Source organism: Leptosomus discolor, chromosome 8 (genome assembly GCF_034619465.1).
Source record: "Leptosomus discolor isolate bLepDis1 chromosome 8, bLepDis1.hap2, whole genome shotgun sequence".
Taxonomy (NCBI): Eukaryota; Metazoa; Chordata; class Aves; order Leptosomiformes; family Leptosomidae; genus Leptosomus; species Leptosomus discolor.
Window position 1 is genome coordinate 58,002,705 of NC_141398.1, and position 27,903 is coordinate 58,030,607.

The 27,903-nt window shown below is 44.8% G+C and overlaps 1 protein-coding gene across 2 annotated transcripts; it reads left to right on the forward strand.

Moving 5' to 3' along the window:
* Positions 1-3: 3 nt before the first annotated feature.
* Positions 4-27,903, forward strand: ATP2C2 (ATPase secretory pathway Ca2+ transporting 2). 2 transcript variants are annotated; one of them, XM_086469591.1, is made up of 28 exons: positions 4-102; positions 5,056-5,070; positions 6,232-6,333; positions 7,555-7,671; positions 9,939-10,028; positions 10,112-10,147; positions 10,241-10,302; positions 11,477-11,585; positions 11,663-11,812; positions 11,904-11,972; positions 13,357-13,432; positions 13,669-13,735; positions 14,924-15,048; positions 17,022-17,119; positions 17,864-17,965; positions 18,795-18,884; positions 20,333-20,434; positions 21,022-21,178; positions 22,551-22,721; positions 23,326-23,423; positions 23,503-23,553; positions 24,036-24,202; positions 24,855-24,923; positions 25,005-25,121; positions 25,826-25,973; positions 26,566-26,661; positions 26,989-27,130; positions 27,791-27,903. In XM_086469591.1, the coding sequence occupies exons 1-28, from the start codon at positions 4-6 to the stop codon at positions 27,901-27,903; spliced, it is 2,838 nt and encodes a 945-aa protein (XP_086325717.1). The 2 variants fall into 2 exon arrangements, with proteins under 2 accessions (XP_086325717.1, XP_086325718.1); XM_086469592.1 differs by lacking the exon at positions 5,056-5,070 and having other exon boundaries at positions 6,223-6,333.

Consider the following 27,903-nt stretch of genomic DNA (forward strand, 5'->3'; position numbering starts at 1 on the left):
AAGATGGTAGAAGGAGGTTTCGCCAAACTCTTCCAGAAAAGGTCGTTTATCCGCTTTGCGCAGAAATATCAGCCCCTCGGAAGCGGCGAGCCAGAAGACAAGGTGAGGATTGCCTATGCCTCTTGCCTGGACCTGCTGAAATCAGTTGTGTAATTTGGGTTAATTTTGTCTACTTTGTCTGCTTTGCCCCACCGGTAACTTGATATTGCTGCCGCTGTGCTCTCCTCTCTCTGCTCCGAGTCGTTCCCTGTACAACACGGGACAAGATTAATGATGTTTACCAGGCAGCAGGGTTAGATGGAGATACTTGTTTCTATGCAATACTACCAGGACGCATAGCTCAGGCCAAAGTCCCAGCCAGGAAAATTGTTCTGTGTCCTGAGGAGGTTCAAAATTAAGGAAATGCGCAGGAAAGTGGCTGCTGTGTGGGCCACGGGCGCCGCGTGAGGCTTTCTGGAGTGCTTGCACAAAGTGCAAACGCTGCCTCAGCAGAAGGGTAAATGAAGAGCGAGGCTAACCCTGTCCCCAGGGGTACCTCCTGCCACCGGTGCCGTTTGCCGGTGGGTGTGCTGTGACCCTGCGGGCTGTCCTCTGTGCAGTCATTACTGGTAGTGAACGGCCAAGAAGACCTTTAGTTCAGACCTGCAGAGTCCACTCCGAAATAATGCTTTCTTTCCTTGAAAAATGCTGGTGTATGAACATTGATTCCCTCCTCCCTGCTTTCACTACCTCTTCTCGGTGCAGATGGACTAAAGGGTGGCCAGGGGTGGTTTAGGTGACACGTTTGGTGTTCTCCTTGTTTTTCACCACAAAACCCTCAGGTCTGGGATTATCTTATTATCAGGTTTCTCAGCATAGGGATCTCCATTGCTCAAGCCCCATTTTGTTTCTCCCACATGACAGATTGGTTGGGTGCCCTCCCATGTAAACCCAGTTTGTCTAATTCCTTCAGCATGTGGTGTTAGCCCTTAGTCCCACCCCAACAAGCACCATCCATGTGCTTTGAGATATTCATGTTCTTTTCTGTGACCACCTGACTGAGGTCTTTTCTCAGATGTCACTTCAGCTAATCCTCTGCTCTCCTCTGAGTCTCATCTTTCCAGCACGGGGGTTGGTCAGTGCTACAGGGAGCACAAATAAGGCATTGAATTCTTATCCTATGCACCACGTGGTGCATTGTGCGATGCTGCTCTACACTACTCGAACATAGCTCAAAATCCCAGGAAAGGAAGGTCTCGATGATGTTACAGAAAGTGTCTGTAATCTCACTTTGATGGGAAGCTGAGATTTCTGATCAGACATAGGTAGGAGGCCACCAGCAATCAGTCTGGCTTGTTCTTTGGCAATACCATTTCTGTTGTGCCAAAATAAGTAATGATATATATTTACTTCCAAATATAACCCTTCTTGAATTTTAGGTCTTGTCAGTGGAGAGTGTGATACAGTTATTACAGGACAGGGACTGGACGAGAATTTTGGTGCAGGCATAGGAAGTAGGTGGCAGTGTGAAATGACCACAAGAACTTGGCGAATCAAGAGCGTATTCTCAGTTACGATTAAGGCTGGTAAATGACTTACATTTCCTCTAAGGATGGTATTTTGCTTCTTGAAAATAGTTGCAGAACACTTACAGCCTTACAGATCTTAAGCATTTTGGTCAAAGGGTTGTCCTGGGCCTTAAAGATGTGAATCCAGATAGCCTGATGGGACTCAAGGCAGGATAAATACACAAATTGTGGGTTGTGAAGGAAAAGCCACAGCACTGGTAGCTGCGAGGTGATGGCAGGTTTCCCAAGGGGCTGAGCCCCCCCCACTACCAATAGTTTTTAACCTGATGAGGTTGGTGGGTCTTGTAATACCATCCGGGGCAATTTGTCCATCTTCATGCCGTTGGGTGTCCTCTATTTCCATATATGGTGCCACTGGTAGAAGAGTTGATCATGGAGATCTACTTCAAATCCACCAGGGACCTGCTGTGATTTAGGGGCTTTTTTGCTTGATAGGTTTAGAAAGAGCTGGCTCCTATCCCAGGCACATCTGGGGAGTAGATATTAGTGCATTAAGATCATCTTCAGAGTTTCTTCAGAGCTGCTAGGAGTTTTCCTTTGCGATTGTTCCATTCCTCAACACCAAAACCCCTTTTGATCCTTTCCCCCACCACACCTGATCCACTCAAGATTCAGTAGCCAGATGGAATATGGGCATTTCCCAGCCCTGTCCTATGTTCAGGGCTAAATCACGATTCAGGTTTGGGTCGAGGCTTTTTTCCATTTCAGGTTTCACACCAATGAACATTTATCTCCTGGAGAGTTTCACAGGCTCTTTATCCTCCTGGACATGCAGAGCATCCTTATCAGAATAGTTTTGTTAACATGCAGGTACCTATTTTTTTATATACCCTCAAAATAAAATTAAATAGTGCAGCTTTCCTTCCACGGGAAAAACAGTGAGACCATGGGATCGCCTCTGCACAGCAGTGGCACAGACTTCACTTACACACACGTGTGTTTTCAGTCCCTTAGAGGCATCAAGCCCAATTTCTTGCTTCTAAAATTCTTCCAGCACACAAGGAGTTAACTCCCTCCCTCCAGCTCCCACAGGTTTTTGGGCTGAAGGCTGCAGCACCTCCCTCCCAGGAAACCTTATATACAAAAAGACCTTAAACTCTTGGGATTTGGTTTTTTTGTGGGGGGACGGGTGGGACTGGTTTGGGTGGGTGAGGAGGTTTGTCAGCTGGGATCACTGTCGGCTGTGGAGCTGCAGCGATGGGTTTTTTCTGCGGGGATGGCAATGCCACCTTTCAGCTTTGCTTTAGGTCAAAGGCAGCTGGAAGAACATTTTTTTTTAAATTAAAAAAAGAAAAAGTCAGATTTGAGCAGGAACAAGAGAGCAGCAGGGGTGCGGGGAGTGGGATGTGCACCTGGGGGCAATGAGCCCACGGTTTGGACCCAGCCCACCCAGCCTGAGTCAGCCCTCACGTACCCCTGGGGGCAACTTAAAATCCAGGGAATAATCTCAAAGCAGCTTTTCTGGAAAACCCTTGGCTTTTCAAACAATCAAAATGTCTATTTTGAGGCTTGTATCTGCAAGCAGGGAGACCAGAGGCTTTATTTCATGCAGAAAGTTTGCAATTCTGAGACAGACGTGCGATGGGGGAGCGAGAAACTGTGTGTGAGAGGAGCTGAAACCACGGTGGTGGCTAGGAAATGGCTGGGGGCTGGGGTGAGGAAGCCCAGTGAGGCAGCCCCTCGCTTGCAGGGCTTTGGTTTGCACTGGGGTGTTTTCTGCTTGCTGCCAGCAACCCTGAAACACAGGTCCTCTGCCTGCCCTGAGCACCAAAGCAAGCAGTGCAAAGGGCTTTAGAGGGAATGGTTTGATTTCTTTTAGTAAGGATGGAGAATATACAAGAAAAGGGTTTCTGTTTAATGTTTTAAAGGGCTTCATGTTAGACTAAATAACCTAGCCCACTTCTGACCAGATTACAGTACATCAGCTGGTCCAAAGTAATCGAAGACGGAGGGAAAAGATATGTAAAACCTCAGTAAAGGCAGAGGCGGGGGGGAAGTTCCGAGAACTGATCTTTTGGGCTCTTTGCCAGAGCATACAGAAAGGGCTGTGTACTCTCCAGAAAGCCCCATGCTTTCTTCCTTCCCACATGGGCTGCTCGGTGCAACAATTGATGGATTGTTTCGGGGCGAGGGACGCGGAGGCAGCAGCGCAGGTACCGGCAGTGCCGGCAAGCTCCGCGGTGCGCTGGGGCAGGCTAATGCATGGCCCTCAACCACAACCAGCTGCTCTTTACAGCCTCCAGTATCTCCCGAGCTTGCAAAGCAATAGATAAACTAATAATATTTTAATTTTTTTTCTTAGTTTTCCCTGCCCTGCTGCATGGAGTCATGCACTCCTGTGCCCAAGTTATGCCTAAAGGATAAAGGTTGAAAATGCAGATGGAGAAGGCTGATAGCTCACATCTGTTTTATAGTGTAAATAGAAAAGGAAGTAATGCACAAGAGGTTAGTTTATGAAGAGGTTTGCTCAGACACAGCCTAACAGACACGGGGTGGGATGTGTTTAGGGGCAAAGGGGCTCTGCACTGGCAGTGCTTTACAGAGGAGGAGGGAGACGGGGCTCCACTGATGCTTTTTGCAACTTGTGCATCGCTAGAGCTGTTTATCTGGTAGGAAAAGCCACATTCATCCAGGGGAAATCACTTACAGGCGTAAGCTAATCAATGCAAATTAACTCATCCTGATAAAACTACTCATTTCACAACAGCCCCTGGCTGTAAGGAGCATGGAGGTGCCAAGGCTTTTATTGATCCACAGCCAGCGCTGGCTGCATGTGGCTCCGGCACATCCACAGGCTTTTGTCATCCATTTCCTCCACACCTTTTCAAAGGTAAATATTAGTAAGAGAGCTGGGCCCTCGCTTCCCTTGCTGGCTCTGGGGGACTGTAGGCATATTGTGCCCAGGTCTCTTCCTGCCCTCCAGCTCCTTGATTTAAAATTTAAACTCCTTCGAGGCAAGGCCGTACCTTGATACCTGCCTGTGTCACCAGCAGCACAGAGGAGCCTGCAGAAACAGCATTAATTAAATCTGCACAGCAATGAATGCAAGTTGTGTTTCTACACACGATAGCCCTGTGTTTCCTTCCCAGCAAGCCTTTCCGTCTCCTTAGATGCAGGGGTGGCTTTCAGTCTTGCAGCGTCTGGGTGCCAACAAAGTTACAGGGAACTGATGAATTTGCCCAAGTAGAACACACAAGTAGGGGGACAATTGGGCAAATTGCTGGGGTTTTGGAAAGGCAGGTTGTTCCTGGGGCAAAATGTGTTCTAAATGAGGACTACACAGACCAAGGGATCACAGCGATCTCTTCTGCCTTTCCGCTGGGAGAAGGTCGGTGCTGCTATCTCGTGTGTTAACAGCTGTACTGTGGGTCAGTAAACAGCGATAAAATGGGGGCTGTGACATATGGAAGTGGCCAAAGCCTTTTTAAGGAGCAGGGCTTAGAGATGCTCCTATCCCATCTGCTATGAGCTCTCCAGAAGCCACAAGACAGAAACCAATTCTGTGTACCAACAGGAGTGAACAGCCAAAGAGATTTCCTGCATTTATCTCAGGCTTTAGATCACAAACCCCTGGATGTTCCTAGAAGCCTCCTGAGTATTCATAGAAGGGCTACCTCTCCAAATACCATTCCAGACACCTCTGAAGTCCTCCAAACCCTTGCTCGGGTGCTGATGAGCTGGACCTGGATGTTTCCCCCAGCGAACACCCCAGGGTGCTGGTAGTGGGGAGCTGGTGCCAAATTCCTCCCGCCCTGCTGAGTGAGAGCTGGCTGTGGGGCTGAGCAATGCAGAGGGCTGAGCACCCTGCTCTCTCTCGGGATCCCTCTCTTAATGAACACGCACTCTTGAGCTTTACGAATGAAGGTAAATGAGAATGGATTTTCCTGTCCCTCGGGAAGGGTGAGATTCCTCCTTCTCTGTACTCACCCTGCAATAGCGGTCGCATCGCTTCCATCAGGCACCTGGCTGAGACTTCAGGGGATGCTGCTGCTCTGGAAAGAGCATTTTGGAAAAGGAGATGAGGGATCTCAAAACGGTAGAGACGTTGGGATGCTGAGCCCTTGGGTGCAGGGAGCTCAGCACAGCCCTTGGGCTGCCTGGGCAGGGCAGGAAGGGTTTGTCCTGCTCGGAGGTGTTTGCAGAGCCAGTGGTGGAGGCAAACAGCCGTAGAGATGGGTGAGGAGACTTTTGCTTCCTCCCACTGGCTCAGAGATTTTTCTAGCTCACATTTTCTGCTCATTTATGTGTTTAACAAGGGAAAGGCTTTTTTCCTTGCTCTGAGCATTGAGCACACAGCAGGCTGTGAGACACTGGCACGAGAAAACTCTCGTCTTGAGCAGGATACCTGCAGACAGCAGAGCCCAGCAGGCTTTTCTGACCACGGCTGTTGCACGTGCTTCCCTTTTTGGTAACCCAGCTCCTAATACCCTTTCTTCCACTACAAGAATATGCACCTGGCTTTGAGGCTATAATAAGGGTTCAGGAGTGAATGGTATAAAATGTTGTGATTTAGGAAGTGTTTTAGCAGACTGGGAAGTCACGCAGCTGACAAGGTGAGGGAGGGGAATGGGATTAAGGGAAGAAGCAAAGAGATGCTGAAATGTTTTTATTAACTGTGCTCTCGCCTAACAATTGCTTTATCTTGTTTACTCAGCCCTATGAGGAGTGTGAGCTGAAAATAATTGAGCAGGAGAAGGAGGTGACAGTTCTGCCCCCGAAAGATGCGTGTAAATGCCACAAAGAAGACTTGGCAAAAGCTTTAAATGTAAGAGTTCTTACATAGCGATGTAATCTGATTGTGGGAAGAGACTGAGCAGCAAAATTGGTCTTTGGTTTCACACGCAAACTCTTGCAGTGCCCAATTCCTCTGCCTTCACGTGGGACATCCTCATGTTGGCCGTGTTTGAGGCTCAGCATTGGGCATTTGTGCTTCACTTCGTTGTGGAGAAGGATTTCACTGAAGGGAGTGGCTCTGTGAGCTGCAGGTGAAAGACTCCAATTGTCCAGCCTGGAAAACGAAGCTCTCGCAGTGCTCTGCCAAGGCTGGCAGAGGAGCCTTGGGTGCAGGCTGAACATCCACTTGAATTATCAGCAGCTCCAGCTCCTTGGAAAACGTGGTGCAAACGCATGCAGCACTTTTTCCCCTGCTTTTCGTAGCAGGTTTCATTTCAAAGGCAAAACTCATCACATTTGTTGTGCTAGACGACTTCTCAAAGTCTTGCTCACCGCTTGAATCGTTAGATACGAACGCAGCAGGCAGGGACGTTGGCGGGGACAGGTCCAGCCGCTCTGCCCCGGCCCCCTCCAGCTTCCCCACAGCTGTGGACAGGGGGACGCTGGGGCTCAGGAGGGAAAATCCAGTTAATCGGTCTGCACTGGAGTTTGCGCTTGGGAAAAGAAACAATCTGATGTTATAACTCTCGCTTAACCCCATGTATGAAAAACAGATGGAAATTCAGAAAGGCTGAGTCCCCACGACCAGGGCAAGCTATAATGCTTAGCAATATTTTGGTGTCTGACCTTGCTGTTATTTTAAATCCAGGCAAAATAGATCTTCCTCCTCCTCCATTTGTTCTCTTTGAGTTTTGTCAGGGTATTTTATTTTTTCTTTAAATGTACAGTGAAACCAGAAATCAACTCTTTCCTTTACTATTTTAGATTTCTAAGTTGTCACCTATTACATGGTTTCTCAGTTGTGGAAATTTTTTTTTTTTTTTTTAATGAACTCATGATTCCTTTATGTGTTTTGTTTATTGGATGACGGTAAAGTTTTATAGTTTAACAAAAACAAATACCTAAACAGAAAAACAGTTGATAGATTTATTTTTTTCTGGGGGACTGAACCATGAACATCTTGTCCAGTCTAGTTCCAGGTTTTTAACATAACTTTACCTTAAGAAGTTTTCCGTAACTATTCTACAATATGTAACATTTGCTTCTGTTTTGTTTTGTTGTTGGTTTGTTTTTTTTTTTAATTTCCTTCCAGGTTGATTTACAAACTGGCCTCTCTGAGTTTTCTGTGCTACAGCGCAGGTTAAAACATGGCTGGAATGAATTTTCAGTAGAAAATACAGAGCCAATATGGAAGAAATATCTAGACCAGGTAAGGATTTTCTGCACGGTTTCTTATTTCCTGGAAAAAAGCCCTGGCTAGGTTGGCCTGAGCATGTCTCTACATTGAAATAATCAGGGTTTCTACTTCCACAGATCCAGCCTTGGAACAGGCTGTGCCCCAGATACAGAAACTGTCTGTTCCTCCGGGAAAACCATTGTGAGATTCAGATGCGGGGTCATTTAATGTGAAGATAACATCTTAAAATAAAAATAAACCTTTTTATCTCCACACAGCCCACAAATCAAAAGGCGTAGATCAGTGACCTGATTTCTGGAGCATATTTATTCCCTTTAAGGCAAGTGATAAAATCGTGAAAGGTTTGAGGAAAATCAGTAGAAGCTGAAATCCACTCTGATTTCTGTTACCCCAGTGAAAGAAAGCTCTAAACTTCCAGCAAAAGCAGAGGCAGTTGTAGAGCTCAGGTGAGCGTTAGTGTCTCTATCAGCCACATCTCAGTAACGGATACATTCCTGCATGGTGCCATGCGCTGTGAAGATCCGCAATTTCAAACCAGCTGCCCCAAAAAGCCAGGCAGAAGGTGGTATTTCCCCAGCTGACTTATCCTTGAGTTTTGCTTTTATTAACTGGTTCTCATCAGTATTTAATGCATCTTTCACCTCTCTTTTAAAGTTTTTAACCAAGCAAGAAACGCCTTTTTTGTTTGTGTCCTGGTTTGGTTGGATTAGAACCCCAGCCCAGCCATGCTGGACAGGCTGTCAGCAGTTTGGAGTCAGCCAGGGCAGCTGACCTGAGTCAGCTACAGGGGTAGTCCCAGCCATAATGTCATGGTCAGTATAAAAGGGGAAGGTTTGCTGAGGAAGGGGAACTCCTGTGGGGTTCTTGCTGGGGTTCCTCCTCTGGTTTCTCCCTGCCCCTGAGGACTGGATATTCATTTGGCTGAGTATAACTCTGTATGTCTCTGTTGGTGTTGGCGTTATCTCATTAAAAATCTGTTCTCACTTCCACGCACAAGTCTGCTCTCCTTTTCCTGATTCCTCTCCCAGGCTGGTGAGGGGTTGTTGGGTGATAGAGAAACTGTTAGAGTTTAGCCCCAGGTACAGGATAAATGTAGACAGTTTGTTTATTTTCAACTAGCAATTTGACTGATTTTCTCCTTGCTTAGATGGGTCTTGAAGGGTTTAGTTGCTTTCAAAGACTTTATTTCATGGATTATCGCTTTTTTTCTTTGCTTAAAGAACTTTGTAATCATAGAATCATTAGGTTGGAATAGACATCTGAGATCATCAAGTCCAACTGTTGCCTCAATACCATCATGCCCACTAAACCATGTCCCAAAGTGCCATCATCACTAAGCCTCTTCAAGGATTCTTTCATGCTTAATAAAAAGTGAGATGGTGCTTTTTTTTTTTCTCCTATGGGACCCCAAATGAACCTGTAGTGCACCTCTGATCCTTCCACAACCTGTTGGTTTCTCTGGAAGAGGCGCTTCCTGTCCAACACCATTCACACCTCTGCATTTGAGCATCGTTCCTCAGCAGACACTTGACACAGCTTCTTCCAGCTGCTGTTTTTCTAAAGCATCCCCTTTGGCCCAGTCTTTTTATAAAGAGAAATGAAGGGACTTTCACTTTTGGCTTCAGCAGGGAATAAACTTAAACTTTGGCTTTCCTACTCTGCATTACCACACTCCTGTTACCCAAACCAGGCAGTCTTGTCTTCGCCTCATTTCATTCCTTTACATCAATTCCCACATGAGCTAAACAGAGATGTAACTTTCTCAGGTGGGAGAAAGATCCTTAAAAATCTGTGCTTAAAAGTGAGGATCTGACTCCCACAGCCCTGGGTCCAGCACAGAGTTTAACAGATTGATAAAAGGGAATTAAAAGGAAAAAAAAAAGAGGATTTCTGGTTTCAAATTCTAAAAAGACAATAAAGTTCTTGTCTGTATCTATTGTGCCTTGTGCAGCTTTTAAAGCCAGCCCTGTGCTGTATGTTTGCAAAGACAAGCCTTGCTTGTGAAAGTAGGAGGAAAGAACAGAAACTCATATTTTGGGGTGAGCCTCATCCTGCTGGTCCCTGATGCCATCCATCTCCTGTACGGGTGCAGGATCCAGCATCAGCCCAACTGCAGGTGCTGCAGCCTCTGTCTGGGCAGAGCGATGCTGCTGTCATGAGCAAGGAAGGTCTCTGCTGCGAAACTGCACGTCTAATCCTTTCTGGTGAGACCTGAGGCCAGCTCAGCTTCAACAGCTCCATATTTAACTTTATATTGCCATTTGGTTTTATTTTTTCAGTTTAAAAATCCCCTCATTCTCTTGTTGCTGGCTTCCGCTTTGGTAAGCGTCATCACGAAAGAGTATGAGGACGCCGCGAGCATCGCCATGGTAGGTGGTACCTCTCCTGCAACCCAGCCCTTGGCTCTCTGAAGCTGGTGTGTCCATGCCTGTTAACACCTCTCTGTTTGCAGGCCGTGCTTATCGTGGTCACCGTGGCCTTCATCCAGGTATGTCAGCTGGAGCACGGCTCTGAGGCCGGGGCTGTCGTGAGCGAGCTCTCTTGCGTAACTTGGCTTTCTTCTCCTTTCTCATTTCAAAAGGAATATCGCTCCGAAAAATCTCTGGAAGAACTGAACAAGTTGGTGCCCCCCGAGTGCAACTGGTGAGACACGCCTGCTTCGGTGGGTTTTAGCAGGGTTTGGGTTATGAAGGCAGAACCCCAACCGGTGAAGAAATTACTTCAGGTTGTCACCTGCATAATGAGAACGTGGTCTCTGGAGGGGTGGCACCGTGAGTGGGTGCAGCTGTAAGTCACAGTGAATGGGGGTGATTTTTAAAGTAGGCACCCAGTGGAATCGAATAAATGCTGAGAGGCAGGTGGGTCCCAGAAATGTCCTGCTCCCCACCCTGCGTAAGCACCCTTGCAGCCTCTTGTGTGTTGCTGACTCCTTGTGCAGGAAAAACCTCGCCCACGTAGTTTTTTGGCTTTAGGGCAGTTTTGCCCCCAAGAGATTGGCACAAAACAGCTGATGAGCGGAGGTGCACGTGGGCTGCGTTTCCTCGCCTTCGCCGGCCCGTTGCCCTATGTCCGGGGCGGGCACGGGCACACCAGGCGTTTCTGTGCAGATGGGCCACATGTGAGCACGGTCACGCCACGGCCCGTGGAGCAGCTGTAGGGTGTACCTACAGCTTCCCTGACTGCTTTGATGTTCGGTATCAGTGCTTTAGATCACAGGAAACTCTTTTCCTCTTTGTAAATCGGGTTTGGCATGGCCAACATAAATAAGCTGTGAGGCTCAGAGAAACCTTGCGCTGCAAAAGCAGCGTGGGGTTTTAATTCTGGTCCAAAGTTCACCCAGGTTTGGATCTTACAAACACCACTGTTTGTTCTTTACGTGTTCGTGGTACGACACCATAAGCATCTAACCACTTGAAAGGCTCCTCTTTTAATACAATATCAAAATGCCTGTGGTAATTCTAGCTTTAAAAAGCTTCTCTTCAGGTTAAAGAATCTGCAATTCATTATTTAAAGCATGAGCCATGGGAAAGCACATCTTCTTGTCATTCCTATCTACCCTATAAGTATGGTTTAAGTTACTTACTGCTGAAATGTAAGTCTTCCATCACCTACTCATCTGTTTATGAATCAAAACTGAGCCCAAACTGAACATAATCATCTCTCCTCATTGTTAGGGAGATTTTATGTTCTTATTTACATTGGAAACTCATTGGGGCAAGGTTCTTGCTTTCTCGCCACTCGCATTCCCAAGCCTGCAGAAGGAATAAAAACCTCACAGCCTGGTTTCCTTTCTTCTTTTTCCATTTGTCTCATGTAGCCTAAGGGAAGGAAAACTGCAGCATCTTCTAGCACGAGAGCTTGTGCCTGGAGATATCATATATCTGTCTGTTGGCGACAGGGTTCCTGCAGACCTTAGGCTGATAGAGGTAAATACAGCTCTACATACAAGAGCTTGGCTCCAAAATTTCTTGCCTTAGTGCCAGAAATGTGCCTTTTTAATTAGGTTACAGATCTGCTGGTGGATGAATCCAGTTTTACTGGAGAAGCTGAGCCTTGCAACAAGACTGACAGCGTATTACTGGAAGCCGGTGACATAACCACGCTGAGCAATGTTGTTTTCATGGGGACCCTGGTGCGATATGGGAAGGGAAAAGTGAGTCCTGTCATCTTCAATCTTTTCCTCAACATTAGTTACAGAATCTAGATTTTTTTCATCTTCATCTCTTTTTTTTCCCTTTTTTCAGGGCGTAGTTATTGGGACGGGTGAAAATTCACAGTTTGGAGAGGTGTTCAAAATGATGCAAGCTGAAGAGGTAAAGAAGTCTATGTCTGTGGAAATAGTGGATGTCCTGGATGAAAGTTTGTGAGCAGGAGCAATCCCAAGAGTTAATGCACTGGATTCATTTCTGTTTCTGCTACAAAACGCCTGTGTAACTGAGGGACGCCAAAGTGCTATATCCAAAAAAGAAAGTTATAAGCAGGATTTAGACTTCTAAATCCAGATTTGTGATACTTAGCTTGTGTCTAGCTTTGCATTCACCCAAACCTCACGGTTTCTTCTTTTTTTTATTTCACACAAACACACACTTTCCACTAAGTATGTCCATTTTTCACTTCTGCACATGCCAAAATTGCATGGGTCAGATCTCTGAACTAACACAGAGGAGGGTCTATAAACTAGTTAACTCTCTATCCGTTAATGCAAGAAATCACAGGAAAGCAGAAGCAGCCACTATGAAAGATGCTGCGATGCACCTGCAGTGCAGAACCATGCTTGGAAGTGCTGCTGCAGAATAGGAGCTTGGATCTGGTACTCTGCTTGTCTGAAACTCAGACCTCCCAAACCTTACCACCTCCCAGGGCCCATTCTACATGTCAGCTTGGGGATGCTCTGAGCTTGCTCTGTGGAGGAGAACGGTCTGCTCAGGTCTGCCAGGTCATGGACAGACTGCAACCCTGGCCTGGAGAGGAGACCATGGGATGGAGGTCCAAACTTATCCTTGTGCCAGAGGCTTTGTGCACATCCTATAGAATCATAGAACAGTTTCGGCTGGAAGAGACCTTCAAGATCATAGAGTCCAACCTTTGTCCTACCTCTATCAACACCACTAAACCATGTCAACATCTACCTGTCTCTTAAACACCTCCAGGGCTGGTGACTTCACCACCTCCCTGGTCAGGCTGCTCCAATGCCTGACAACCCTTTCAGTAAAGAAATTCTTCCTAATATCCAGCCTGAACCACCCCTGGTGCAGCTTAAGGCCATTTCCCCTTGTTCTATTGCTTGTTACCAGGGAAAAGAGACCAACCCCTGCCTTGCTACAACCTCCTTTCAGGTAGTTGTAGAGAGTGATACTATCCAGTCCTGGATTCGATCACTAAGGTCCTTTCCAGATTTAGCCCTTAGTCTGTCTCTACCTTGGCTCTCCAGCTGTAAACAAATATAATTTGTCTCTTCTCACACTTTTTTGCCTGTCTTGAGTGCACTGAGGCAAAGACTATCTCCCTGAGGGATGGTCTGTGCCCAGCGGACCCCATTGAGGGTTTGGGGTGCACAAGCATTGGGGTATATTAGGCAGCTGTAGGGACCACAGTAATGATAACCAGGATTGTGTGGGTCAGTTGTTGTGGGCTGACCACCACCTTCTCTTCTCACATAACAAGCAAAGAAAACCATCTATTCTCTAATGTTTCCAGACTCCCAAAACACCTCTCCAGAAAAGCATGGACAGACTGGGGAAGCAACTCACTCTTTCCTCCTTTGGCATAATCGGTGAGTCGGACGCAGTGCTCATACTTGCATGGTCAGTGGTGAAAGCCCTCTAGTTCCAGGGCTGCCTCCTCCAAAAGTGCTTGTTGATATCGGGACTTTGGGGGTTCAAGCAGAGACACCTCCGAAGGAGAGATCTGGGGGCCTCATTGCATACTCGTTCTCCAGCAACAGCTAAAATATGTTAGAGATTTATGAATTTCTTGAAGTTTTTTAATTGGATGGTTTTCTCCCACCAGGTTTAATAATGTTCATTGGCTGGTTACAAGGGAAGCATCTCCTGAGCATGTTCACAATTGGAGTTAGGTAAGGACTGGAGAGCACACAAAGGATATTTCACAAAAGAGAACTTGATTAAGACCCTCCATAAATACATACTGATCTTGCACTGGTGAAATTAATATGAGCTTTACAACAGAGTTTAAGAGGCAAAAAAAAAAACGAGTTTGAGGATTTCTTCAATTTTGGAAATTGGTATTTTGAAAATCTTCACTGGCCTTTCCACGTCATCCTGCTGTGAATGTCCTTTCCTATCTGTACTATGAATTTATTGGGAGCGTAGCAACAGCAAACATTAGTCTTTGCTGTTCTTACTGGATTTGCGTCTAAAGATAGGAATGCACCTTTTATGTGGCGTAAAAAGCATGAACAACCTCTTAATCAAACATAATAAACCATGTGTTTTTAGCAGTACCCATAAAACCTGCTGTTTAATGTTGTCATAGCTCTAAAAGCAATCCTTTGGGGGAAAAAAAAAAAAAATGTAAATAAAAACAAAACCACAGATGAAGAGACAACAGAGAAGCCAAACTGGCTTGGTGCCCACCATCCTGTCTCTTGGGGGGATGTGGTGGCAAATAAAAGTAGTTAAGCCTGAGTGTTGGAAAGCAGCCTATGGTATTAAAATTCCTCCTTGGTTGTTTTTTTGCCCATACCTAGAAGTGTTCAGAGTTACCCAAGGAATAACCCAAGGGGTCAGATTGCGTCTGGATTTTTCTCCCATGTCAGGAGTCAAAGGTTTTGATGTTGCTCTGGTTCAGTGTGTGCAGCATGGGGACATCTGTCCCACCATAGCTTGTATCCACATGTAAGAGAGAAGATGAGGGGCTGCGTGTGGCCAGGAGCCAGTAGCTAACATGTGAACCGTGATGCCAAGGAATATTCAACTTCCACCCTCAGAAAGTTAAATAAATGAAATGAAATCCAATTCCTAAATCCCTGCTTAGCCAGAAATGAATGCTTTCTGGCAATGTAAAGAAGAAAAGTAATTGCTCTGTCAAAATCATGCAGAAAAATATTGAAGAGTTGGATAAATATCCTGCTTTTATATTTACAGTGTGCCAGGAGTCCCAGTGGTTAGCACTGCACACTCCTCTTGAGATATGCACATATAAGCAGGAAAACTCACCCCATGGAAATGTCCCTCTGGGACATTTTAGCCTGTACTTGTAGTTTGACCCCTGTGTGGAAGCTGTTGTGTCTCTCTGTCCCCAGCCTCGCGGTGGCTGCCATCCCAGAGGGCCTTCCCATCGTGGTCACCGTAACGCTGGTGCTGGGCGTTCTCCGGATGGCCAAGAAAAGGGTGATTGTGAAGAAGCTGCCCATAGTAGAAACCTTAGGTAAGGCTGCAAAGGGGCCACACAGCTTGGTCATGTGCCAGGCTTCAACATCTGAACTGAACAGCAGTGGGCTGGCCAAGTGAGCCTTGGTTTGACCAAAAAAAAATAAATTTGGAATATACTTACTAGGACAGAGCAACACACCCAGACTTAAATACGTCTTCTCCCCTGTGTTTCTCATCCTTTTCCCTTATTTTAGTCATCTTAACACAGGCAGGTTCTAGGAATGGTGCAGCCCAATCCATGGCATTGGCCCATGAGGAGCAAAACCCTCCTGCAGACATGCATGCCCTGCTCGGGTTGAAAGGTCTGGTTTCTCCTTCCTCCCCATTCTGTGGGATCATCCTGCAGGTCCATCCTGTCCAGTTCTTCAGTGTTAGCTAAAAAACCTCACAGCCCCTCAAGTCGAGGCTGGTGGCATAAATAAAACCATTTATCATCCTGCAGCCTGTGTGGCCATCTCCCTGATATCCAGAGAGTCATGGAAAACAGGGACATTGAGGACCTCGAGAAGGCGTCCAGCCATCCTCCCAACCGCAGGGCAGAACTAACTATAATGGAATTATTCTTCTGCTTTCCCGTATCTTCAGATTGGCCCTCATCCCCAGGTCACTCTATTCCAGGCTTTGCTACTCTGACCTTGGTCAGTATGGCCATTATACGAAGGAGAAGGCACGCTGTGCCTTTAGTACCACATTAAGAAGTACACTAAATGCCAAGCCTGGCCCGTGCCGTTGCAAATACCTGCTGCACAGCCAGATCCTTCAGCTAAAATCTCTTCATTGGAAATGCTGCTATTGTTTGAACTGCCCTTGTTTGTTCTGCCGTTAAGGAATCTTATGACCTTTGTTTTATTGTATCTGCCCTGACCCAGGACATCTGAAATGGCCTTATCTCATGAAGAATTTTATTCTGGTAGGGCTGTGCCCAAATAGGCGTAACTGCCAGATGGCCGGGTACTCTGCAAGACGGTCTAAGCACGGCAAAAACTGTATTCTCCCACACACTAATTGTGCCACGTCTGTTAAACTTCTGAAAAGGAGAAAATAGTCCTCCTTCTTTGTCTGATTATTTAATTGTAAATAATTGAAAATATTGACGGTGACAGCTTTGCTCCGTGCTAATCCTTCAAAACTGTAATTAATTTGATCACAGCCCAATTTTATTGTCTCCAGGTTTTAATGTGGTGGTCATCGTGCTCACAGGGTCTGTCACAAAGCTGTGTGGTCATCTCCAGAGCCAGAGAAGTTACCCAGACTTAGAAGGGAGATGGAGTCTGATTCCTTTTTGCATTAAAGTCATTTTTCCCCTTCTTGGGAGCAGAAGCTAGCCTGAGTGTGAGGACTGCTAATTCACTCCTTCCCTGTATCGTGGTGTAAATGGGCCCTGAAAGAAATGTGCTTTACTGAAGCAGGATAGTCACAGAGCAGAGCACAAGTTGGGCAGCTCCTGCTCTTAGCTGTGGATTTTTAATCAATTTTTGTAACAGTCTTTAACATATCTACCCTCACAATTCCTTGGTGGGGCAGGGAAGGGCTGTTATTCCTGATAACGAGAAGTAAGGGTTAAACTGCCCGTCTGAGGAAGAGTGTGGCAGAGTGGGAATTTGATATGTCTTTTCAGAATACACAGTTGTTCTGTTGTGTGATATTGCTGCTTGGAAACATTGATCGATCCCCTGGAGATCAGTGCCTTCTCTGACTGCCCACCATATGATGCTCAAGACAATGTGGCCCTCTTCAGATGTCTCCTACCACATCTCACATCCAAATTATGTGCACTATACCCTGATGTGCACTCAAGCCCTTTCTTTACCATACCCTGTCAGGAAGCTCATCCATTTCTTGATATTTTCTTCCTTTTCTCACTGGTGCAGTTTAGGTAACACTAGGGAAACGCTTTCTCCCTCTTCTGAATCTCATTGTTCAGTTGCATTATTTATTTGCTCCTAATTAAAACCTTCCCTGCATCAGGTTGCTGCAACGTCATCTGCTCGGATAAGACAGGCACTCTGACAGCCAACGAGATGACGGGGACTCGGCTCGTGACCTCAGACGGGTTCCAGGCAGAGGTATGGCCGAGGCGGTAATGCGGACGTTCCTGTTCAAGCCCAGCAGAGCCAATTTGCTCTTAGTTCAATTAGTCTCAAATGAGGGACGCTGAGTCAGTCCCAAACCAAGCAGTTTCTTGCACATCACCAGTTCCATTAAAGAGACGGGACTTTGCAGTGCTGGAGACAGGCAGAAGCGGGGCTGAGTGCACAAAGCTGCTCAGATACCATAAACAAAGATGTTTATTGACATCATCTGCTGTTCTCTGCAATTATTTTAAATATTGAAACCTGCCACTGACCCTTGTGGGTCCATCTTCTGTGGGAATATTAATTATAGGAGTGACTTGATCCTTCTGCTTGGTTTTTTTACCTATGTGCAAACTGGGTGAAAAATGCAGGCATGCAAAATGTAAGGCAGCGGAGAGACAGGCCAGTCATCAATAGGGTAGGGCTTGAACAAAACCAGTGAACTCACTGCTACCCAAGGGCTGGATCTCTCGACCGAGCGGCAAGAGAATTCTGAAGTCATGGCAAACAAGTTCTGTGTAAGACAACCTGATTCTTTTTTGTTCCTATACAGCTATTTCAATATCACTTTCACCACCTGCAGCCTTTCCTATGAGCCTTGCTTTGAGCTAGAAAGAAGAATCCCAGCACACCTTCAAAATCAGGAATTGCTCAAGTGCACCCTGTTGCATACAGATGTAGTATAGTCCTGCCTGGCACTGGGAAATTTGCTCTTTCTGTCTCTCCCTTCCTCAGGTCAGCGGGGTGGGCTACAATGGAGAAGGAAACGTTTATCTTCTGCCATCAAAAGAGATTCTTAAAGAATTTTCCAATGTCTCAGTTGGGAAACTAGTGGAGGTAAGTATAAATTGAGCTAGCTTGTCCTATGTACATTCAGTTCCCATTTGCACAGATCACTTTGGTCAATGAGTGTGAAAAAAAAGCCATTCTTGTAACTCTAAAATGAACTGTCTTGCTAGAGCATTCTCGTGGAAAGGCTCTGAGTAATTTTGATACAACACCTGAAGCTTATGGGTGAAAGGCAGCAATCATAAGACGTAGGGAGAGACCAGAGTCATCAGCTTAAAGTGTCAATGACATTTTGTATAAAACCACAATTCTGGCAGAGGAGAGACTGACCAATTTTACCATGTTCAGGTTTTTAATGGGGACAGATTCTAGACTTTAGCTAGCTACATGGTCAATTTAGAAATGTACTATGATGGTCTCTGCGTTTCGGGTTGGCATTAAATAAAATCTTGCACGTTCAACTGTAGGCTAAGGTGGAGTGTTTGGTTAGTGAAACGATCTGAGCTGGAATCTCAAATGGAGATTAGGTCTTATTTTATCCACACTACACACGTTAGAAGCAATAGTAGGAGAGACAAAATTTTCGTTTTCATGATTTATCAAGATTGTTAGATACAACTCACGTTTTGCTTGATGTTAATTTATCCAAAACATTAACATTTTACCAAAATATTGGTGTATCCTATGGATTAAGGGGGTTTAGAAAGCACAAGAACTGATCTCGAGATGCTGCGAGATGCTACCTTGGGGAATAGCACATCTTTTGGGATGTGGCTGTTTTCATTCTCCAGTCTTTCATTGTTTCATTTAAAGAGATGAAAAAGCTACGAATTTAGTTATGAAAAAATAAACTATGTGAATGTGTCCCTTTCTCTAGGCTGGCTGTGTAGTCAATAATGCCATCATCAGGAAAAATAGCGTGATCGGACAGCCCACAGAAGGAGCTCTCATTGCCCTTGCAATGAAGGTAAGATTGTCAAGAGTTAAATTTTCCCAGAAATTAAAAAGAAAGAAAGGAGCTAGAATTGTTAAGTCTGACAGCAGCGATCAGACTTCTTTAAAGTCCCCAGACTGGTTTCAGTCTTTCCTTGTCTTTTCTCCCCAAGGTCATAGATGTACACCCCTCCCATGTAAACCTCTTGTCACGGACAAACACCTTACACCTTCCCTAAGCTTCTGTGCTAACAGAAATTACTGTTTTGCTTTGTTGATCTCTGCAATTATGCTGCATAATGGATTTCTTTCAGGCTCAGCCTGGGCTGTCTTCTTTATGTTTTCTGCACAGACAATTAAGAGTTCAGGAGGAAGACAAGAGAGTGAAAAACGAGCAAGAACAGGCCATACTAGAAAGCATGGCAGAGGGTCCTCCTTGATTTGGGTCATCTGCTAGTTTTTACTTTTCACCTTTTTTTTTTCCTAGTCCTGATAATGTAAAACAAGGGGTTTTTAATGCATATTGCATTCATACTCATAGGCCGAGGGCTGTAAAATGCCTCAAGGTATCATCTAATCATCATTACACAGCCTGTGGTCCACAGACCAGGTGGGCTGTAAAGCAGAGAAGGTGCCTGAAGAAATGATGCACCTGCAAATATCTGTTCTTACCTCCTATTTTTAAAGCTTGTAACTAACAGTGAAACCATGATTATTTTTTTTTGGTAAAAAAATGACATTTTATTTCCCTAAATGCTAAATTAAACTCTTTCTTCTGCTCCGTCATTCATAGCCAAGAAATAGCAGAATATGAGGGAAGTTGTCTCCTCTATTATTATTTCTTTTTAATTTTTTAGTTTGATTGGAGCTGGGGGAGAGAGAGACTGGAAGCTACTTCTGGTCACTACTGCTTTACCTAGGGCACCCAGGCATGCTGCTAAAGCAGGCGTGTATTGATTTGGACTGGCGTATGTCATGGCTGAAGGGTCTTCTTGTGGTGAATTGCTTTTTGAGTTTAATTCATCAGGAAATAATTTGAAACCACATCCACGATGGACCATTCAGTTATCTGAAAATTTCCTTTTTCTTCCAAGTAGGGTGGCTGGGAAGTAACCAAAGTGGGGGAGCCTGAGCTTGGGCTGGAGGAAATCTGCTCTGCCCTTCACTTTGCCGTGGGTTTAGGGAAAGGACTTGAGCCTCCTTTGACCCAAAACCCCACCAAGACAGCAGTGCAGCTCCCTAGTTCTTGCAAAAGATAACAGGGATCGAGCTTCAAATTCCAGTTTGATTTATCCCATATCAGGCACCAAAAGGAAAAGATGGATTTGAAACATGGATTTTTATTCTCCCCATGCTTCCTCCTGAGCTCTGTGGTATATGACTGCCTGGAAGTACATGGTCAATGCTCGCAATATGGAAAACACACACAAGCTTTGGCATTGTTCAGCATTACAGCGCTCTTTTTGGTTTACCCTACTTTAGATGGAATTGGCAGACATAAAAGACATTTATGTAAGAAAGAAGGAAATTCCATTTAGCTCTGAACAAAAGTGGATGGCTGTGAAATGCACGCTGAAAAATCAGGTAAAGCAAACAGTGGTGTTGGCTGGTTTTGTGTTTCTAATTGTGCAGCTCAACAATGGGCATGCAATGCTATCTCTTTAGCAAATAATGTTTTCAGAGGTTAACTATGTCAGGAGAAAACTGAACAAACTTCAAAATTCCCAACTTGGGTGTAATTTTAGCTTGTAAAGCTGTGTTTGAATGGGAGGAGATAATACTTTTCAAATACTGGTTTGAGCAGGAAAACAAAAGCTTTTCAAAGATAACTGGCAGGGGAAGAAAGATACGAAGTTAGGAAGAAAATGTTGGCCATTTTTCCCTCACCAGGTTAAGGACCTCATTTTGGTTGATATTGTTCTCAGTTTACAAACTCACCGATCTTTTCTTTACCATTCTGTCTGTGATGGCTGAACACGAAAAATGGCTAGAGCAGAAATATCACATCCTATAAATAATACATGCACCTGGGCACTTTACAAAACAAGTAAAAGGGCAAACAAAAGATCTTTTTTACCTAGGATGTAAAAATTTGTGCATTATCAGTATTTTTAAAGTATGATCTTCTGGGGTTTTTTTTTGAGAAAGTGTTTTATCTCCTTACTTTAAAGGATCAGGAAGATATTTACTTTATGAAAGGAGCATTTGAAGAAGTTATTCAACATTGCACTCTGTATAACAGCGGTGGCATCTCGTTATCCCTTACACCCCAGCAGAAAGCCATCTACCAGCAGGAAGAAAAGCGAATGGGCTCCTCAGGTCTACGGGGTCAGTCGTTACTGTCTATGTCCCTTAAGCTTACAGGTCGTCACACCCTTATACTTCCCTGCTCTGTTTTGGTTAGGATGGACAGAGGCTCAGTCCTTAACATCGCTTGCATGATCTCTCCATAATACTTGTCGGAGTTTGCCAAAGACCATGTCTTAGGTCTGCTGGCTGCTTGCTTTCCACTGCTCTTCTTTTGCTGGGTTTAAATTAGTGAGATGGAAAGGAGCTGAAAATACACACTGGAAATGGTGGATGTTTTTCTTGCACGGAGCGTGGTCGTTGCCTGGGATCTGGTCTGAACGTTGCGTTGAAAACTTTGTGCTGAACCCGATCTAAGCGCTGCTCTGCCAAGTTGTGCTTTTGGAGAAGCTGTTTCAGGAGCAACAAAAAAGCAACTTTGAAAGGGGTTCAAAAGATGGATTTGGGCACTAAGGGTTTTATTTGAAGCTTGGTTCAATTCTTTATTAGGACCAAATCTAACGATCTCCTTTTGATTCTGACTGCATTTTATACATGTGTCATTTCCTTCACCACTAGAAAAATCCTTTCAGAAATGTCTTGGACTTTTTCACAGTAACAAAGACACCATCTCCTGTGTGTGTTCCCGGGCTGCAAGTAGATGAGAACAAGTCTTGGCAGCCGGGTCTGGGAGATGGTATAGTTAATGTACATGTTCTCCAGCCCTGTATCTTGCGGTTAGTAACTCACATACAGAGCTTGCTTCACAATATCTGACTCATCTGTCATTGTGAACAGCAAATTACTGCTCTGAAGAAAAGCGATTAGCTCAGGCGGCTGCTGTGAGCTTGTGATTCAATCATCAAAGAAACGCTGACTTGAACCACTGGCAAAATATCCTTGAGTGACTTAAGAACGATTGAATGATATGGTTAGGCACCAAAAACAGAAACAAAACGTTCAGAGCTTTGATGTTTACACGGTGGAAGTTCCACTGGTTTAACTGAATTTACATTTCGCATTTTTAGGTTAAAATAAAAAAGTTTCAGTTTCTACAGAGCGCTATTGTTTAACATAGTAGTTTAGTAATGTCTGGTCTAATGTTGCACTGTCCCAGTTGAATTTATCTGCATTTAGGGAAGGCTTGGTAGACAGGCTTAAATCAGAAAGAAATAAATCCTGAGAGAAACTTGTGAAACAGAAATGCTCTGGTTCAGATAAACTGGCATTATTTGAGTGGACCAAATTTTTGAGTCTATGAAATGAACATAATGACTAGGGATCTGGTTTTAATGACTTTTTCTGCTGGAAAACTGGTAATTTAGGATCTCCTCTAAGTGTTCATTTTAATGTATGGAAACAGACTATTAATAATTTAGTCTTGTCTTCTTTTTTTCCCCCCTTCTGTTTCTAGTCCTTGCTTTGGCTTCAGGTCCAGAACTCGGCAAGCTAACGTTTTTAGGTCTGGTTGGAATAATTGATCCCCCAAGGGCTGGAGTGAGAGAAGCTGTTCAAGTCCTTTTGGAGTCTGGTGTATCAGTAAAGATGATAACTGGAGATGCCCTGGAAACTGCTGTGGCTATAGGTGGCAAATTTAGCTTCTTTCTGTGGGTCTGTATTATGTCTGTCAGATCAGTCAAATGTTACGTCACTTAGTAATCGACTTTACTGTTCCTTTTGTGTGTGAAATAGAGATTTTAAATGCCACTGAGTTCTTGCTTTTCCATCAAAACAAATATTAAATGCAGTAATATAGGCCAAATTCCAGTAACTTCATTCCATTATTTTAGTGCCAGAAATGGCAAAATCTCAGTGTTAGACCCTTAAATGAGGCAGGTGATGTTGCTGGGATTATAGATTCCACTAACGTTTGGAGTGTGAGTATCTCTGCATTTCCCATTTTTGCGTTTTGCCATTAGAAACACACAGAGCAAGTGGCAGAGAAGAGAGCAACAGGTTCCATATTAGCTCCAGTTCTGGGTATTGTATCGCTTCCATAGCTCCAGTTGAGTAAGGACAGGGTGACCAGCCCAGCTCGGAGCCAGAGAGCTGTGTGCCCTGTCAGGTGCCCCAGGTTCAGATATATTTCCCAGCAAATTGTTTAATTGCTCCCTCTATTCTTTGCGTCGGGAAGTAGTTGGCTTTTCCAGAGCTGATGGGCAGATCTCATTTTGGGCTTTTCTTTTCAGGACAGAACATTGGTCTCTGCAATGGAAAGCTGAAAGCCATGTCTGGGGAAGAGCTGGACCAATTGACAGAGGCAGAGCTGTCATCCACCGTCAAAAATGTAATGGTTTTGATTACAAAAACAAGGCCTATTTCTAATAACATTCATCTAACACAAGACTGTATTTTTTGTTTTTTAGGTTTCCATTTTCTTCAGAACAAGTCCAAAGCACAAACTAACAATCATAAAGGTACTAAGAGCCTCTCAAATCCGTTGTATGCTTCAAAAAACAAGACGTAAAGGGGAGGGCTTAGTTCTCTAGACCACCTGGTCTTACAAGGCAAGATCAGCTCAAACTAAAGGACTGTAAAACCCGAGCTAGATCATTGGCACTGTTTACACTGGAGGTATTAGCATTTCTCTTGCAGATCTGGCCTGGGTCATTTGAAAGACAGCAGTGAGATATTAGCAAGCATATCAGGAGAATGACTTCTGAGGACTTTAATCCCCTCTTCTAACTCTTGCTGGAGTTGTGAGAGTCTCTATAGACTCTCAAAAATCCAGTCTCTTAATTCTTGGCCTGAGTTTTATCCTCAGCGGGCTGCTGAGTCTGCTTTACCCCCAAAGTCACATAGCACTTCTGCTCTTCCAACGTTATGTGCAAACCCTGTGATTGCCAACAGGACTTATCTCCTCCTGGCTTCAGAGGCTTTCGTCTCTCCACTCTCACAGGCTTTGCAGAGGGCTGGCGCGGTTGTGTCAATGACAGGAGATGGTGTTAACGATGCCGTGGCCCTTAAATCTGCCGATATCGGGATTGCAATGGGACAAGCTGGTACAGACGTCAGCAAAGAGGCTGCCAACATGATCCTTGTGGATGATGACTTCTCAACAGTAATGTAGGTTTAGCAACTTTATTGCTATCAGACACTTTCTTACTTCAGATACTTTCTGGCTGTCCATTGCAACAAGCCTGTGTGACTAGCCCTGGAGATAACGCAAGACGCAGGACATGTAAGTCAACAGGCAGTAAGTGGAGAGACCTAGTGTGGGTCTGGCTCATTTTCAGTTGCATACACGGCAAAGAATTTTTGTTTCAGGCGGTGGTGACAAAGCTACCTTTCTTCTGAAAGCCCTGGTTTCTCACTGGTGTAGCTAAAAGAGGATTTAAAAGCACCTAGAAGTCTAGGTAGATGGTAACTTGTGCTCTCTGCCTCGCCCACGGAGCTCAGAGGAAAGACGCGATTTGCAATGCTGTGTTGGTTCCTAACAGTGGAGAGGGTAGGCAGAGTAGAGTGAGGATGTACAAAGGTCACATGCCTGCTTTATGAACCCAGTCTTGGCCACATGAACCAGGGCTTTCAGATCTACTTGCCCTGACAAAGCCATTTTAACTGACAAGCTGCATTGACGTTCTCCTCCCAAGCTGGAGTCTGAATTTCATCTGAAATAGGTGCTAGGGAAAACAACTTGTATTTTGAGTGTCACAGCGAGCTCAATGAAGAATAGTGCGAGTGCTAGTTATTTAATAAACTCTCCTCTCCCTTCCAGGAATGCAATAGAAGAGGGAAAAGGAATATTTTACAACATAAAAAATTTTGTCCGGTTCCAGTTGAGCACGTAAGTTCCTGTTTGCTTCAATTCCAGAGAAAGCACCTTTTGAGTGAAGCCAAGCAAACCATTTTCTTCTGTGCTTTGCAGGAGCATTTCAGCTTTGAGCCTAATCACTCTGTCAACAGTGCTCAACCTACCAAATCCACTCAATGCTATGCAGATCTTATGGATCAACATCATCATGGATGGACCACCCGCCCAGAGGTATCGAAGAGTCAAATGAGCAAAATATTCTTGGTTTTAATAGGTCTGAATTTGGCTTGGGAACACAAATTGTTATGACTTCTTAACAGTGCGCCAATCATTCGGTGGTTAGATAAGACAAGTTGTACTCTTGTTCCCTCCTGGTCCCTCCAAAAGCATTTACTTCAGGTTTACTTGAGGTTTTACATGTTTCTGTTCTGTGGTGGAATCAGTTAACAGCTATTCCACTTTTTTGACTAGGAATGGTCTGTTACTCTGAGTGCATCACCCAGTAGTAGCCTTGCAGGTCTGACTGGCAAGGGAATACTGGGTATAGATGGGGATATATGCCCCAAAAATCACACCATTTAGGAAACTCACCCCACTGCTAACTACAACTACCGCTAATTACAATTACTACTTCACAATGTGGAAGAGATATTGGCCACAATCTCACAACTAGCTCTCCCTCTGGGCTGGGATAGCAGTATGATGCACCATGGTAGTCTAATACGTGAATGTCACAGCTCACTATGCTGAAATGGCCTTTGCCATAGGTGTCTCGGCCAAATTTGGGGCCTTGTGTAACCCTGCCAGAATACCGATCTCTCTCATGCTGCACTTCAAAGGATTTCATCTTCCAGAGCCATCCTGTTTTATCAGCAGTACCGTTTCGGGACGATCTGCGTTAACTAAACGTGTCCCTCTGCTTCCCTTTGAGGCAGCTTGGGAGTGGAACCTGTTGATAGGGATACTATCAAGCAGCCACCCCGCTGTATCACGGATACTATACTCAGCAAGTCATTGATCCTGAAAATCTTCATGTCAGCTGTAATTATCATCAGTGGAACCCTCTTTGTCTTCTGGAAGGAGGTGAGGAAAATCTTGTTTCCATCAGGGTGGAGAACGGAGGGAAGGGCAATTTCTGAAGTACGTGCGGAGGACTTTTGGAAATACCTCCAGGGGGGAAGGATCAGTATAGGCAGAGGGTTAAGGAGGGTCAGCTCCCAGCTCTGCCTTCCTGAGTTGCCACGAATTTGGAGGTTCCTATCTAGAATGGGAAAACTATTACTTGATACGAAATCAATGCTTTAAGGTACTTTTTACCTCCAGCTTTCCATGTAAGTAGAAAATGCCAAGTGCATAAGTATCATGGATTGCTGTTAGTTAATAGTGACTGTTATTGCAACAGTTTAAGTAATTTTAGATTATTCTTTACACAAATTCCACATCAGTTTAAGAATTTGAAACATGGTTGATAAGATCATAAACTGAACAATTAGCAGAGCGAAATTAATGCTATCTATAATGGTTAGAACTAGATTTACTCCTTTGTTTTACTACCCCTAGAATTGCCTGGGGCTACTAAAGGGAATATTTAATTCATCTGTTGAATTGACATATTTTTGTAACTAACTAACTTTTGTAACTTAACTAACCCCTGAATTTTTATGTGTGCTTCCAGAATCCAAAAAGTGGCATAACTCCTCGAACCACAACAATGACTTTTACCTGTTTTGTGTTTTTTGACCTCTTCAATGCCCTGACATGCCGCTCTCAGGTGAGATTGCTCTGTCAGCAATTACTTCTTGTCTCAAAACACTAACATAAACATTAGAATACCAGGATTTTGCATACGAAGGGAGGTTTTTAATGTCATTTAAAGCAACATGATTTTTATCATCTTTATAAATAAAGTTACCCGTCACAGTTCAACTGCAACTGCACTTTCAACTATGTAGCTCTGCCCAAGTTAGCATTTCTGGAACTTCAAAAAGTAATGGAGCTTACATGCAGAGAAACAGGGTGACATTGGAGTACCAACAGGAGAGTGTGAAATGTTACATTTCTCTTTTTTTTTTTCTTTTTTTTTCCCCCCCTTCTGTAGACAAAATTAATATTTGAAATAGGCTTTTTTCGAAACCGCATGTTCCTGTATTCTGTGCTTGGGTCGGTTTTGGGACAGCTGGCGGTGATATACATCCCTCCATTACAAAAGATCTTCCAGACAGAGAATTTAGGAGTGCTAGGTAAGTTGCATGTTTTTTTTTTTTTCATTAAAGCTATTTTGAAAAGCAGACACGATTGCCCCAGTGCTACAGGATAACTCCCAGCAGACTGGCGGTGGGGGAAATCAGTCAGCAGCTCCGACACCCGTATACACACACACCGGTATTCACCATCAGGAGCAGTGTTTAATGACATCATCCCAGCCCAGGGCTTGCATTGTGATTTGCTGCACACAAATGCATGCGAACAGAGACACGCCAAGATTTCCCACAAGCTCTGCACGACGGGATTTCTCTAGATGAGTCTATCCCGGATCGTTACGCAGTCGGACCTCTCTGGAAAGGCAGGGGGAACGTTTCCTGGCTGGAAGGCAATGCCTGCGCCACCGTTTGAATCAGCCTAAGGAAACGCCGCCGTACCACGCTGTGTTGCATCTACCTCAGGCATGTTGTTAGAAGCAGGGTTCAATGATCCCAAATGACTAACGTAGAGGCTTCCACCCATCAAGTGGGTATTCCTTGTCTACCGCAGACACATCTCGTTCCACAGCTGGGCCGTACATCTGTGGAGTCACACCAGCACAAACACCCACCGCGGGAGGGCCCGTAACCGGGGGTTCCTGCCCAGCACAAAATCCAGCTGTCCACCGCGTTCATCTCCGCTCTGTTTCCCCTCACCAGACCTGCTGTTTCTCACTGGACTGGCTTCCTCGGTTTTCGTCGTGTCCGAGTTCGTCAAACTCTGTGAAAAACACCGCTGCCCACCGAAGCACACGAAGGGATGTCGTAACTGA